Source organism: Stenella coeruleoalba, assembly GCF_951394435.1.
Source record: "Stenella coeruleoalba genome assembly, chromosome: 2".
NCBI lineage: Eukaryota > Metazoa > Chordata > Mammalia > Artiodactyla > Delphinidae > Stenella > Stenella coeruleoalba.
Window position 1 is genome coordinate 166,827,549 of NC_137147.1, and position 16,655 is coordinate 166,844,203.

The 16,655-nt window shown below is 33.3% G+C and overlaps 1 protein-coding gene across 12 annotated transcripts in view; it reads left to right on the forward strand.

The window, feature by feature from the left end:
- Positions 1–16,655, forward strand: part of MALRD1 (MAM and LDL receptor class A domain containing 1) — a gene marked incomplete at its 5' end in the record, with an annotated part of 1,062,652 nt that overhangs the window by 220,491 nt on the left and 825,506 nt on the right. For all 12 annotated transcript variants that reach the window (XM_079915185.1, XM_079915179.1, XM_079915188.1 and 9 more), the window contains one exon: positions 8,762–8,902. In XM_079915185.1, coding sequence (XP_079771311.1) covers positions 8,806–8,902 — 97 coding nt within the window. The remainder of the gene's footprint in view (positions 1–8,761; positions 8,903–16,655) is intronic.

The following is a 16,655-nucleotide window of genomic DNA, read 5'->3' on the forward strand; positions in this document are numbered from 1 at the left end:
CGGATCCCATTTATATGCGCTTAGAGTCAGTCAGAAACTAAAATACTCTTTTTAAGAAAGAGACAGATCCACAAATAAAAATAACTCTAATTAAATGGTATCAAATTGCTAAGATTCTAACTAAATGGGATGTATTTTGAATCAGTTTTACCGATTATAAAGAAGGAGTGAAATGTAGAAAGGTAGCTTTTAATGGTATATCAGTGAAACAAGATTTGAAAGAAGCTTGTGACTGCAGTTTTAAAATGCTGTGATGGAAATTATGAGCTTAAGTTTGAGTTCAGTATGGGAATATTGGAAATGAAGTTTAGGTTGGGTGAGAAGATTTTATTTTTGCTTATAGGACACTACCACCAAGTGAGTTGGTACCTCTCATACACAGAGCATAAATGACTTATATCCTTTGATTCTAAGGCAGAGGAAAGAGTGCAAGCATCAGAGAGTGCAGGGCCTAGACTTGGATCCTGGGTAAACCATCTACTAATTGTGTGATTTTGAACCTCCAGTTTATTATAAGAGGTCATAAAGTGAGATAAACTGATCTCACTGGCAGGAAAATACTCCAGGTATAACATTAGTAAAAGTTCACCAAGGGAAGATATGGGTAGAGACATGCATGTTTCTGTAGTTTCTATTATCAGTATCACATCCTGAAAGAAGACTGCATTTCATCAATGGAACTAGCACCCTTCCTACAGTCACCTTTCATAAAAAACATTATCATACAATTAAATAGGTTCATTCATGTTGATTTTTAGTAACTATTGAGTCAATTATTTGGAGGCACTAAGTCTAGTATTTTAGAGCAATATGCTCAAACGTATTTTCTACTTTTTATTCAGATACTATAGTAATTAGTGTTTACAGAATTCTTCATTTTTTTCTCTTACATAAGGTTCTACATGTTTGATTTTACCATTGTTGGAATTCTATTCAAATATTCAGTCGTTATTACTTTAAAACAAGAGGAGTGATTACTGAATAATTTCTTCTCTTTAGAAGGAAACAGGTGGAAGATTTTTCTCCCATAGTTTGGGAATTGTGATGGTGCTGTTTGATTGCACTTTGTGTTTAACAATTCCTAAGACGGGGATTCATTTTATATTTGTCCCATTTCCCCAGAGACGCTACATGTGGATGTGCTGTCCTTTCTCTGGCCTGTCTGGGGAAAGCCCTTGCTGTTCTTTGGTGAGCAGCTAAGATGAACCACTCGGTTGGTTTGACAAGAAATGCAAAGTCCCTTCCATCACTAATCCCTCTGAAGCTTCCTTTCTGCGTGGTTGCTGTGATAACATGCGTAGTCCTGCTTCAGGGAAAAGGTTAATGCGAAAGAAGGGGAAGCCGCCCAGTGGGCAAGGTCTCAGCTACATGAAAGATACTAATAAGCCCAGCCTTAGAGGAGAGTGAAGGAACAGATTTGTCAAATAAACAAATTTCATTTTAAATGTTACACTGGGAGGTCACCTTTTGGCTCTTTCGCTTTTCATTTCTGAGAAGTTTCCACTTTGGTATTTTATTTAAAATGGGATAACCTGTAGATAAAATTGAGAATCACTTTAAAGCGTGAGTTTCTTTTGTACACCCACTAGGGGGAAAATATTGTGGAGGAATAATGATGGCCAAGCAGTTTTTCTCTTGAAAATTTGTGATGCTAAAAATATAGACAAGATTTTTTGTTCTTACTGAAGCTGACTTTATAATGATGTTTCAGTAGTCACATTTCGGGAAAAAAATTAATCTGTGACCCTCTTTAAAGTACAAATGGTGTGAGCTTTAAAGAAATAGATTAATATGTTGACTTTTTAAAATGAAATTGGCATAGTTGAAGTTGAAATTTGGATGCAACTGATTCTATTAATAGTGTTTTTGAAAATTTTTTAATTTTACATGATGGACCTGTTTTTCAGAATACTTGAACCTATTATTTTAACTCAGTATTTTTTAAAGATATTAGATTTAAAAAGACTAAATCTTCACAATGAAATAAATTCTATTTATACACAATATTGAACACAATAAATCGTGAGCAAGAAAAATAATTTTTAGGTGTAACAACTATTTGGTTCTAATGTTGACAAGAATCTCTCTTTATTAGAATTTATTAATATCCTGAGCCAGGAAAGTACATGTTGTGGTACTGATCTGGGTATTTTTAAAAAATTATGTTTCTAGCGTTTCAATGTCTGCTTCTACGCAGAACCCCATTGCCTGGTCTTCCTCATTCTATTAAGCACAGCAATAATTTAGTTTCTCTTCTAGTAATTGTTCAGAATTATTTGATATATAAAGGCTTTACTCTGTTCTAATTTTACTCAACAGTAAAACAGTAATATTACTTATGTTGCTATTCAGGTCCAAGTCAACCATAAGACTATAAACTGTACTGTTGATACAGTGTTACAATGTTGAGATATATCCCCTGCAGTGGGTTCCTACCATTGGAATATTACCAGAAAATACTCCAGTATTTTCTCAGAAATTACTCCAGTAATTAGATAATTACTGTAGCATACCTGAAGTTAGTATTAACATGAACTGTTCCATACATTTACTTTTAGAGCTAAAATTACTGTGACTCAAAATGGAAAAATATATTCAGTTAAATAATTTCTCCCCTACGTACATGTCTTGCTTAAGAACATTTCCATTTGGTCTATTTTTAATACTTTGATTTGATGAAATATATCATAAAGTTTTGAAGTATTACCTAACTTCTTTTGCAAACTTTTTTGGATTTAGGAATAATAATTTTTTCAAAAGGTCTTTACTTCATATAAATCTAAATTTGTATGTGAAATGTGTGAAAATTACATTAGAGGTGCATTCTGAAAATCTGAGAGGTGGTAGTGTTTAATCAGATGATAGTAAGTACATTGTTTCTTCAGTAGGATGACATAAATGTCAACTACTTTTAAAAGTAGTTGTAGAAGTTCATTAAAATACTTGAAGATAAGCATTAATAGAGTGAAATGTGAGATTTCATGTGCAATATTTATCTTACCACTACATTGGATGCAAAATGTTTTAAACATATTTTTTATTAATCAACTAAAACTCCTATTCATCATAGCAAAATGTCTCAGTTTGGGCTATTATAACAAATTCTGTGAAATTTACTAATCTTGAAACAGTGTTATAGTTAAAATATGGTTTGGAAATCTTTTTCTCATGTGACAATGATGGTATCTATGTCAAATTCTTGCCAAAGATGTGCTCAATGGTTTGAGATTAAAGGCAACTATATGGCAAGATTCCAACTTAAGTAATATTAGATAATTCTGGTGTGAGCTATGGAAGTTGTAATTCCATATGCTATCACATACCTTTCTGATTTACAGTTTTTCCTGTTTTTGTTTCAATGAAACTAATAAAATTAGTTCAGTGTGAAAGATAAACATTTCCCTGATAAAAATTAATTAATGGTTTCACATTGCCAGGCCAAATAATAGCACTCTTTCATGGAAATCTACTTTTGAGAATAAATTTTACTTTCATTTAATTGGACTATTTTGAATTTATTTCATCCTTTGCAGGAACTGGCCATTAATTTTTACATTAAATGAGAGTAAGGGAGGTAATTCTTTGTACAAATGTTTTTATATGCTATCTACAAGAAGGAAATCATTTTCTAAACAGTAAAATGTATGTAAAATTTTGTAACTATGTAATAAATAGCTTCCTCAAGAAGGGAAGGAGATAAAAGCACTTAGCAATCTTGGAATAGAAAGAAATTACCTTAACACGCAAATGGCTGTATATGAGAAACCCACAACTAACGTCATACTCAACGGTGACAGACCGAAAGCCCTCTTTCATCACTTCTGTCAACATAGTACTGGAAGCCCAAGCCAGAGCAAGTAGATAAGAAAAAGAAATAAAAGAAATTCAGACTGGAAATGAACAAGTCAGATTATCTCTGTTCACAGAAAATGTGATCCTAAATGTAGAAAACTCCAAAAGTCTATGAAAAGAATGTCAGAACAAAGAAACAAATTAAGCAAAGTTGCAGGATTCAAAATCAACACACAAAAATCAGTTGCATTTCTGTGCACTAATGATGAACAATCTAAAAAGGAAATAAAACAAAGTCCATTCATAATAGCCTCAAGCAATATAAAATACTCAGGACTAAACATAACCAAGGTTATGAAAACAAAAAATTGTTGCTGGAAGAAATTAAAGAAGATGCAAATAAATGGAAAGACACCTCATGTTCATGGGTTGGAAGAATTAATATTGTTTAGATGTCAGTAGTACCCAAAGTGATCTATAGATTCAAAGTAATCCCTCTCAAAATCCCAAGAATATTTTTTGCAGAAATAGTAAAATTCATCCTAGAATGCATATGGAATCTTAAGGGACCCTAAATATCCAAAACAATCTTGAAAAAGAACCATCTTATAGCCCTCACACTTAATGATTTCAAAACTTACTACAAAGCTACAGTAATTAAGAATATGGAATTGGCATAAAGACAGACACATAGGCCAATGAAATACAATAGAGAGCCTAGAAATTAGCTGTCTCATAGATGGTCAGATGATTTTTGACAAGGGTGCCAAGACCATTCAATGGGGAAAGAATAGTCTTTTCAACAGTGTGGTAAAAACTGGACATCTATATGCAAAAAGATTAAATTTGGACCCCTACCTTACAGCATATCCAAAATTTACTCAAAATAGGTTAAAGACCTAAATGTAAGAGCTAGAACTATAAAACTCTTAGAAGAAAACACAGGGGAAAAGCCTCATAACATTGGATTTGGCAATGATTTTTTGGCAATCACAGGCCACAAAGAAAAACTAGATAAATTACAGCTCATCAAAATGAAAAACTTTTGTGTATCAAAGGACACTATCAGAATGAGAAGTCAATCCATGGAATGGAAGAAAATGTTTTCAAACTATATATCTAAGACATTGACATGCAGAATAAATAAAGAACTCGTACAATTCAACAACAAAAAACAAGCAATGAACAAAGGGCCTGAATGGCCACTTCTCTAGAGAAGATATCCAGATGTCCAATAAGCACATGAAAAGATGTTCAATATCATTGATCATTTGGAAAATGCAAGTCAAAACCACAATGAGATACCACCTCACATCTATTGGGATGGCTATTATAAACAAACAAACAAAACCCAAGAAAATAACAAGTATTGGCAAAGATGTTGAGAAATTGGAACACTTGTGCATTGGTGGTGGGAATGTAAAGCCTTTTTGCTTCTGTGGAAATGGTATGGCAATTCCATTCAATATTAGAAATAGAATTACTGTATAATACAGCCATTCAAATCTGGAGACATATCAAAAAGAAATGAAAAAAGGGACTCCAACAGATTTTTGTACACCCATGTTGATAACAACCTTATTCCCGATAGCCAAAAAGTGGAAGCAACCCAAGTATCCTCCAGCAGGTGAATGCATACATAAAATATGGTAGATACATAAGTGGAATATTACTCAGCTTTAAAAGGAAGGAGATTCTGACACATGCTACAACATGGCTGAACCCTGAGGACAATTATACTAAGTGAAATAAACCAATCACAAAAGGACAAATATTGCATGATTCCACTTACATGAGGTACCTGGAGTAGTCAAATTTTTAGACAGAAAGTAGAATGGTGGTTCCGAGGGGCTGAGGGGAGGGAGGAATGAAAAGTTTCAGCTGGGGAAAATGAAACAGTTGTGGACTTGGATGGTAGTGATGGTTGCATATCAATGTGAATTACTGTTTTTATCACAGAACTATATACGTGAAATGGTTAAAATGATGCATTTTATATTTTGGCACAGTTTTCCAAGAAAAGCAGGATTTAACATTAGGAAAGTCTACAACTGTGCCTCATAGAACTTTCAGGAGGAAAAGAAACGTGCAATATTAATACAGGCCCAGGCAAAATTGTGAAATAAATGGCTTGCTTTTAATACCTTCTACCTCTCCTTTTTAGAGTTCTCCTAACTCTTACAGTTTCCCTGTCTTCTAAGAACTTTATATTGTGATGATCTACTCATACTAAGTTAATCCCGAGTTCTGCATCAATTTCTTCACCACTACCACTATTAAAATTTTTTTCTATTCCTTACCATTTTCTCAGAAGCATGCCCTATGTTAACTGTCACTTGAGGATATAGTTTAATATTTTTCTTCACTTACGGTGTTAATGATTGAATCCACGAATGGCTCTGCAGTAAAATTTTAATGAGAGAATCTGGCATGGTGGAAGCCAATTCAGAAGATAATTGGGTCTTCCAAGCAACCTCAAAGCACAACATGGAGATACCCTCTCTTTTTCACTGCAGTATGCTGGACCTGTGGGATCACAAAATTAAAAACAAAATGATGAGTTGCTCAAGTTCAAAAAGCCGAGGAACATGGATTCTCCTAAGTTCCTGCATCCCATTCCTCCCGTTCCATATGTTGTCCAACTGCAGCATTGCTGTGGTAGGAGGAGAATCTCCACGCAGACACACTTTAGTATAGTAAGTACTATCAGATTTGAATGTAGATGTGTGGGATATGAGATTATAAAAGGCAAATCAACCACAATTCAGGAAAAATTGTTCAAATGGTTTAAAATACACAATTCTCTACTGGGAGGAAAATGAATACTTAGAAAATTTTCTGATGCATTTTTGAATAATCTGGCAGTTATGAGAAGTTCATGATTGCTTTTTTAATAACAATTAGTTGAAAAATGTATGCTCATTAGATTCATTTTGTAACAAAAGGAACCCCTGTTGAGACTATTCAGAAATAAAAATGTTTCGTTTAGCTATTTTTCTAGTTCTAACACTTCCAGAATACATCATCATCATCCTTGTTTATTAAAGAGAACAAAGAACATTGGAAACAGACATCAACTAAGTAATTGTAATGCAAGGTAATTTCTTGGTATTTGAAAACTGTTTGACACCTATGTGAGTGTGTGTGTACATTTCATACACATAATTGCTGAAATATGGTGATAAAAAATAGTTTAGAATATTTTGTAATCACAAGTAGATCATTGGAAAAAATGCTGGGACTAAAAGAGACTTGAAAACATACATACCTATGAAGATACACATGCATAACTAGTTGAATGACATGCACATTCATATACAAATAACTATAATTGAGTTCATTTTCTGTTTAACCAGCTGCCCTGGACCACTAGGGGTCCATGAGGTAATGATTGGGATATTCTGGATATTCTAAATATTTCAAAGGCCTTAAGGCAATTGTAAATTTAAGCACGGTATGATTCACAGACTAATCAAGTTTCTCAGCTTTTAGATAGAATGACATGAATTCTGCCTGGAAATACTGGTTTCCTCAGTATTAGAAACGCTGACAGGCCTCTAATTCTAGAGGTAAAAGTGGGTTAGTGGCTTAACAATGAGACCTTGGAACAGAGCTTTAAGAATTCAGGTTCTGGAGTCAAAAAAGACCTGGTTCCGATCTTGGCCCCAACGTTCACTGGCTGCCTGCTTCGTAAGGTTTTTTTGAGGAGTAAATAAACTACCGCGGTTAGAATGCCTAGCACTGATCTCCCTCAGTAAATCGTGGCTATGAAGATACCTGTTAACATTACAGAATACAGCTGCTTTGTAAAATCTTTCAAAATAAGGAATCTAGGACTGAAAATAATAAAATAGACCATTGGTAATAAAGCAGGTTTAGATAATGTTTAAAAGTGTAGTTTCTAATTCAGCTTTCAGTACTCACATGGATGTTCTCAAGGATATGCACCAGATGTATTATTACTAAGTAATATTTTTCCGAAATGTGACTTAAAAATTATGTTTTTGTGACTGGGTTGCCAGGCACTGTCTATCTATTCATCAGAATAACCACTGTGGCTGATGCAACCAGTTAGCACAAGAACAAGCTTGTCAAAGGAACATCTCCAGTTACTAAGAGCTACAACCCAGGGACGGTATGGTTGCCATTGAATTAATTTGTTTTTTTAGAGAGTGACATTTACAGATGGTGGATAATGGAATAAAGCCCCCCTTGAGGGGTTATTGTGAGCAACCAAGTGTCCAGGTTTTTCTCCCTCTCCCAAGCCTCTTGGATCACTTATACCAAGAGAAAAAGAAAAGGAAAAAAAAAAGCCAGAAAATGCCTTGTTGTGATTAAAAACACCAGGGATTTCAAGAACATTGAGATTCAACAGGGAGGTGCTATGCTTAATTCCAGGGTTCCGTCGCAGCCACGATGGCTGAATTTGTATCAGAGGGTCCCTCTCTGAAATGGTCTGCCCAAACCTGAAATTCTGATATGGCTGGAACATTAAGGTGGATGTGAAGATGTAACCTTAATAATAATGCCTCATATTTTGTGGTGCCTAAGAGTTGTATTTATATATATATATTATGTCATAAGATTCTCACAGCAGTCATTTGAGGGAGAAAGGGCAGCATGCCATTATTTCAATTTCATAGGTGAAGAAAATGGCTTGGTGTGGTTAAGTGGTTTAGCAAGGCCCTCAGTTAATAAGAGACAAAATCAAGATTAGGTCCTCAGTCTTCTGACCTCATGAGTGGCATTCTTTCTGTATGACCACACTGGTTTTTAATATGTGGTGATTTATTTGAATGTCATATGCAAAAAAGCTTTGCATTGATGAAGTAGACTTAAATTGTGAGAAATTATCCTGATGTTAATCTCTTTGTAATTTGTTCCTAAGCTTTCTTTTTCACCTATTGTTTTATTTCTTAAAAAGCCACATGTGGGGTTGTGAAAGTGGATTTCTTTTTTCTCCCATTAGGCTCAAACTATGAAAGATGTGATTTTGAGGATGGACTCTGTAGTATGATGCAAGATCAGAGTCTGCGACTTGGCTGGGCAAAGAGGAGTGGGATAACTGGCCCATCACCTCCATTTCATGACCACAACGGTGATATGTCTGGTAAGTGCTTTGAACTTTTTTTTTTTTTTTGGTCAAGTGGTTGGTAAGGACAGTAGAATCAGAGCTGATGGTTAGATATTAAGGATGATGATGTCTAATTTTATACATTCTTTAACTATATTCAAGATATTTATGATTCTAAAATGTCAGATACTTATAATTGGGTTCCTAGGACCTCAAAGGTCTATCTAGATAATAATTGGGATTTTCTAGCTATTTTGACTCTGTAAGGAAACTGTGAAATTTAAGCATAGTACTCCATAGATTAATTTGTCAAATATCTTTGCTTTTGTTTAGACTGATTTTAGCTTTCTCTAGTAATACTTGAATTCTTCGGCTGACTAGAAAGCTCTGATGGGAGTTCTGGAGCCAGACATTTATTCATTTCTTTAGTTGTTAACTAATGAAGTTCATTCACTTGCCATTTTATACCAGGTGATTAAGATATTTTAGTAAAGCAAAAACTGACTCTGTGCCTGCCTTCACCTGATGGCCTTACACATGGTATGAAAAGAGGTAATCTTTTGCCTGGTATAACTAATTGAAGGCTGGTGATTTTTTAATAAAATTCATACTTCTCTCAAATAAATACAAGTAAATGTTAAATATGAGTATTCCCTAGAGACAATTTAAAGTGATTAGATGTTAGTGGTTTGGAAATGTTTACATAAATACTATACATGTGGTTAGAATGCTGGTGCTGTCACTAGCTATATAATCTTGAGCAATTTACTTTGTTAAACCTTGGTTTTCTCAACTCTAAAATCTATCATAAGATAGGATTTGAGAGCTAAGTAAGATATTGTAAGTAGAGCTTGTCATAAAATACCTGATAAAAGTTGATGTTTAGTACATTTCTGAATAATTTTGGTGTTCCTAATTTTAACTCTTATGTAAGTAAAATGGAGTTTATTGTCCTTGGCTTTGATGACAAAAATAAGTTTTAAAAAAGAGTGTTTAACAATTGTTAGGAATAAGCCAACTTTATCACTAAAAATAAAAACGGGGGGAGCCAGACTTCACAAACAGGACCGACTCACTGCAATTACATGAAACATTTATTATGGATACAGTTGTGTTAGATGATGATATTAAATCTGGTTCCCAAATTTTAGCCATTGTAATTCCATTTCCCTTTTAGAACCTCCTCACTGTTTTTTTCCTTTTACTTAGAGGAAGATTTTTCACAGTATACAGCTACTTACCTTAGTCTCCATCATGGGCAGCATACTTGATATTTTCTTTTTATGTTATATGTGGCTCTGATTCTCTTCTTCTTGCCACCTCGTCTTGAAGTTAGACAACATCAGGGTCTCCACCCCTTTTCTTTTCTCCTCCATTTCCTCCCTCTTTCTTTCTTCCTTCTCTTTTCTTATTTTGCCATTTGATAGCCTAGTAAAGAGATAAAATGGGATCAATTCACATCAAAATTGAAATGTTATATAGGCAGACACTATCTTAGCTATATCGCTTGGTTTAATTTAAGATCTCTGGAATCAGACTGGTTGTGTTTGAACACTGGCCCTGCTAACCTGCTAGCTGTGTGGTCTCAGTTTCCTCATCTGTAAAATGGAAATAATAATAATACTATAAGCCTCATAGGGAAAGAGGGGCAAAATGTTGCCTAGCATAATAATTGAAGGCTAGTGGTTTTAATAATAGTGATGCATCTCTTATAACTACAATTAAATGTTAAAATATGAGTATTTCCCTAGAGACTGCTTTAAATAAGCAAATGTTTTGCCTTCAGATACAAGGTGCTTGAAAATGTTTATGGAAAAAGTAGTCATGCTGGAATCTTGTCTCCATTCAACAATCCTTATTTCATGAGTAGTAATAAAATTTTTGATTAACTTACACTTGAAATAATTTGTCAGTGCTCCAGATTAATATCTTTCATCATGTAATCAATGCCTTGAGAAGTTTTCAGAGCTAAGTTTGAAAATCTATTAGAACATTAAAAACATCACTGTGTCAATATTTGAAGTCTACTAAAGCTTGAGGCAAAGTGATTAAGATGTAGTATTGATTTTTAAAAGTGTATAACATTGTAATTAGATAAAATAGTATCATTACACAAATTCAAATATATCTTTGCAATGATAGTAAAACTTTTTAAAAGAATGGAATATAATCGTTTTTCTTATAAGAATATAAAAGTTTTTCTTATAACATAAAATATGAGTTTTTCTTAATTCTTATAAAAATAGTTTTAAATAATTCTAGAATTCAGCTCATGGTAAAGGTGATACGTGAGGTTTTTAAAATATATAGTTCTCTGTAAACCTAAACTGTATAGGTTATCAAAGATAAAAGAACATTATTTGAAAAGTTAATATTTCCTTTTATACCACAGATTATTTTTCTTATTTGGGTATTTAAAATTAGGTTTAAATGGGATTATGAGAACTTTTGTTATTTTAACCAATTGCTAAATTGGGTCTAAAACCCATATATTATATTATGAAACACACACACTATTAAACAGCATCCAGTGTTTTTATTTTGTTCTAGGGAGGTATGGTGATCATAGTCTAGGACTGGAGGTCCTTTGCTATCCTCCACAGACACACCTGCAGGACCCATTTCTGCGGCATTTCTTTGGTCCTGTGGGATTGCTGGGCAGCACATAATAGCTTTGAAAGTTTCATCTACACTGTGTTTCTTAATTTATGGCCGTATTAGCTCTATTTTGCCTAGTAAGCTATGAACAGGATCTGTGAACCCACTTATTTTTTTATTTGTATGTTCCCCCAACAAGAGTTTATTATAAAAATTTTCAAGAATGGGAAGAAGTTTGAAAAAGCTTACTGTGACTAACCATATACCTACCACTTAGGTTATATAATTAAAATTACTATTCTATGTTTGTTTTATCAGTATCTATCCATCCACCCAACCCTTTCTCCATCCATCAATCTGTCATATTTTCTATGCATTCAGAGAAAGTTGCAGGAATAACTTTACCGCAAATACGGCAACATGGTATCATTAACTAGACGCAGAGATCAACAAACCATGTCCTGTGGGTCATTTTCCTATTTTTGTAAATACAGTTCTAGTGGAACACAGCCATGCCCATTCATTCACAAATTGTCTGTGGCTGCTTTTGTACTACAGTCTTGGAGTTGAGTGGTTGTGACAGTGACCGTATGTCGACAAAGCCTAAACTATTTGGTCCCTTAAGAAAAAGTTCGTCCTTGTGCTGGAGTTAGGTATTCATTACAGTTCTTTGTTTTTCCCTTTGAAGTAAAACTTACGTTATATGAAAATACCAGTTTAAGTGTATCAATACTATTGGATAAGTTCTGACAAATGCATTCACCTGTGCAACTCAAACCCCTAACAAAATGTGAAACATTACTGTCATACCACAGAGTCCCCTCAGGTCCCTTCCTAGTCAATCCTTGCTCCCATCCTCTGCTCTCAAAATAATCACTGCTTTAATCCTTTTTCCTCCTCCGTAGATTAGTTTTGCCTATTCTAGAACTTCATTTAAATGAACTTGTGCATTGTATGCCCTTTTGTGTAAGACTTTTCTCACTTTGCTCTCAGATTCATCCAGGTTGTAGCATGTAACATGAGTTCTTTCCTTCTTATTGCTGAGCAGTTTGCAATTGAGTAAGTTTATTCGTCAGATCTCCTATTGATGGACACCTGTGTTTTTTTCCTGTTTTGGGCTATTATAAATACAACTGCTACGAATATTTTTGTACAAGTCATTGTGAATATGTTTTTAACTCTCTTTGGTAAATACCTAGAACTGAAATGCTGCATCAATGGATGTTTACTTTTATGAGGACTGCCAGAGCTTTTACTAAGGTAGCTGTACAATTTCACACTCCTACCAACAATCTATGAGACTTCTTGTTGTTCTGCCCCTTTGTTAATATTTTCTATTTAGTGGTTTCATTTTGATCATTCTGCTAGGTATGTGGTGGTATCTCACCACGGTTTGAATTTGAATTTTCCTGATGGCTGTTGATATTGGTCTCTTTTGCATGAGCTTATTGGCTATTAATATATCTTCTTTTGTAAATTTTCTGCTCACATATTTTGCTTAATTTTTATTGGGCTACTTGTTTTTTATGAATGAGTTGTAATTTTTAAAATAGGCTCTAATTTTGGAGTATATTCACGGCAAAATTGAAGAAACCTCACAGGTTTCCTGTACACCCCATGCTCCCACATACACACAGCCTCCCCCCACTACAAAACTTCCTCACCAGAGTGTACATATGTTACAATCAATGAACCTACATGGACACATAATTTTCACGCAACGTCCGTAGTTTATATTAGGGTTCACTCTTGGCGTTGTACACTCTATGGATTTGGACAAATGTATAATGACATATATTGATATGCATTTAAGTTTCATCCATGTCTTTTCATGGTTTGATAGATCATTTCTTTTTAGTGGTGAATAATATTCCACTGTCTGGATGTAGCGTAGTTTACCCATTCACCTGCTGAAGAGCGTCTTGGTTGTTTCCACATTTTGGCAATTATGAATAAAGCTACCGTAAACATCCAGCCGCTGGTTTTTGTGTGCACGTAAGTTTTCAACTCCTCTGTATAAATACCAAGGAACATGACTGCTTGATTCTATGGTGAGGGTATGCTTAGTTTTATAAGAAACTGCCGGTCTTCTAAAGTGGCTGTACCATTTTGCATTCCCATCAGCAATGAATGAGAGTTCCTTGTACCAGTTTTTATATATCTTGGCTTCCCATTCTTTCTAAGATTTATGCTTACAAATATTTTCTCCAAGTCTGTGGAATGTATATTAATCTTCTTATTGATATTTTTAATGAGAAGTCTTTAGTTTTATGAAATCCATTTTTTCTATTTTTACTGTGTCAAATTTGTTGGTATGAAGTTGTTAAGAGTCAGTTATCCTTTCAGTGTCTGTAGAATGTATAGCAACAACCCCCCTTATTCCTGCTGTTGATTATTTGTGTTTTATCTCCTCTCTTCTTCTCTTCTCTTCTACCTAGGATTTTCCTTTTATTTATTTTTCTTTTTTTTCTTATTTCCTGAAGTGGAAATTTTGGTTCACCAGTTTTGATATATATTATTCAGTTAAAACATTTTCTAATTTCCTTTGTAACTTATTCTTTGGTCCATGGATTATTTAGAAGTGTGTTGTTGAATTTCCAAATATTATGTTTGTGGGGTTTTGACATATTATTATTGACTTCTAATTTTAATTACCTTTTGGTTAATACATTATTTTATTTCAATCTTTTAAAATATTTTGAGACTTAGTTTATGATACAGCATATAATCTATCTTGGTGAAAATACCAGGTGAATTAGAAAAGAATGTGTATTCTGCAATTATTGGGTATAGGGGTCTATAACTATCATTTAGGTTAAGGTGATAAAATAGTGTGCAAGTCATCTGTCTTTTCTTATGTTGTTTTTACGATATATTTTTTCCTATTGTTTGTTTTCAACCTGTCTGTGTCTTTATACTTAAAGTGTGTCTCTGGGAGACAGCATTTAGTTGAATCTTGCTTTTGTATCCATTATGATAATTCATTTCATTGGAATGTTTAATCCATTTAATTTAATGTAATAATTGGTATTGTTAGATTTATCTCAACATTTTATTGTTTGTCTTCTGTTTGAACATTCTGTTTTTGATCCTTCTGGTCTCCTTCTCTGCCTTCTTTGGGATTATTTGAATATTTTTAAAAATCCTTTTTTAATTGGCTTTTTAGATGTATGTCTTAACATTTAATTTTGTAGTAACTCTAGGGATTATGGCATATACTCTTAACTCTTTATAGTATACTTAAAATTGATATTGTAAAATATACTTACAATGTGGACAATTTAGAAAAGCATAGGTCATTTATCCCTTTCTCATTGTCCTTTACTTTATAGTGATCCCATGTATTACGTCTATAATCTATAATATGTAAGTTATAAATCTTACAAGTCAATGCTATTTTTCTTTAAATATTATTAAAAATAAATTAAGAGAAAAATATTCTTTTATCATATACATTACTTGCAATAATCTCCATTTCTTCTATCTGAGTTTGTCTCTAGTATCATTTCTCTTCAGCATAAAGAATTTCCTTTAGTATTTCTTGTAGTCCAGTTCTGCTGATGATAAATTGTTAGTTTTCCTTTACTGAAAATGTCTTTATTTTCCCTTTATTCTTGAGATATATTCTCATTAGATATAGAATTGTTTCATGCACATGTTTTTCTTTTAGTGCTTTAAAGATATTATTTCCCTGTCTTCTGGCCTCCCTATTCCCTGATGTGACATTCACAGTTATTAAAATGATTGTTTTGCTATATTTAATATAGCTTTGTTTTTCTTAGTGCTATCAAGATATTTTATGTTGGTTTTAATCAATTGGCTATAATGTGCCTAGGCATGAGATTTTTAAAAGTCCTAATCAAGTTAAATAAGCTTCATGAATTTTAAATTGTTTTTCCACCAGTTTTGGAAAGTGTTCTCCCCTTATTTATTCAGATATATTTTTCCATCTCATTCTTTCTCTCCTCTCCTTCTTCGACTTCAATCATCATGATGTTAGACAACATGTCTAACATATTGTTATTGAGGGTCTTATATAGTTTGATTGTTTTCTCTTTTTTCACATTGAACAATTTCAATTGATTTATTTTCAAGTTCTGTGATTTTTTTCCATGTCATCTTTAATATGCTTATAAGCCTATCTAATGAGCTTTTAAAAATATCAGATATTATATAAAAATTTTCACTTAATTGCTTTTAAATTGTGTTAATTTCTCTACTAAGATCTCTTATCCTTTCATGCATTATGAGTGTATTGTCCTTCACTGAGCATCAGTATAATTGTAATTTAAAAATCCTTGTCTCCTTCATCTCAGAATTGACCTCTGTTGACTGTCTTTTCCCATGGCATGGTCGTATTTTCCTGGTCCTTTTTCTGTCAAATAATTTTGGATCACATCTATGACATTATAAATTTACTACTGTAGAGTCTCTGGATTCTGTTATATTTATTGAGAGTATTTATGATTGATTTCGTTTAAGTAGATGATTAGCTTGCTTAGACTCAAATTGAGAATTCTGTTTTGTAGTTTAGATATCAATTCAGTAGTTAAAATATCAATTCAGTTCTTTTAGCTTTAGTTACTAGAAGTGTTCCCTGCACATGCATGCTTCAGTTTTAGGTGGAGATTTTGGTAGAGTTTATTCATAGAACATGGGTCACCCCTTTTTAAGGCTCTTTTCTTTCTAGAATTCTGCCCTTTATTTATGGCGGACCTGCATGTCCTTGGCTTCTTTACCTGATTCTTCAGGCTAAGGAAATAGCAACCTTTCTATCAGTGTTTTAGCTGCAGTGGTAGCTTAACCTCAGGCCAAAGCTTTTAGGTTTTTCTTGTTTTTTTTAATATAAGCATTATATTCATCACTGGTTTTTCTAACACCCGGATGTCCTAAACTGATCTGTGCTGCCCTTTCTGAAGGGCACTAGGAACCATAATCTATTTCTCAATACTTGGCAGGCTGTGTTATTTAGACAGTGACTTAGATTCTTTTATTAATATGAAACAGCAAAAGACAAAAAATAGAAAAGAGTCTCATATTCTTACTCTGTAGATCAAGTTTTTATAGCCTTTATAGTCTTAATATCCATTTATTTTGATGTTAGTGAAAAAGTAATGTTTATTTTATATATTTAAAAACTTTTTATTGGGCAAATATATTATTCCACACATTGTGTATGTGTAGCTATAAT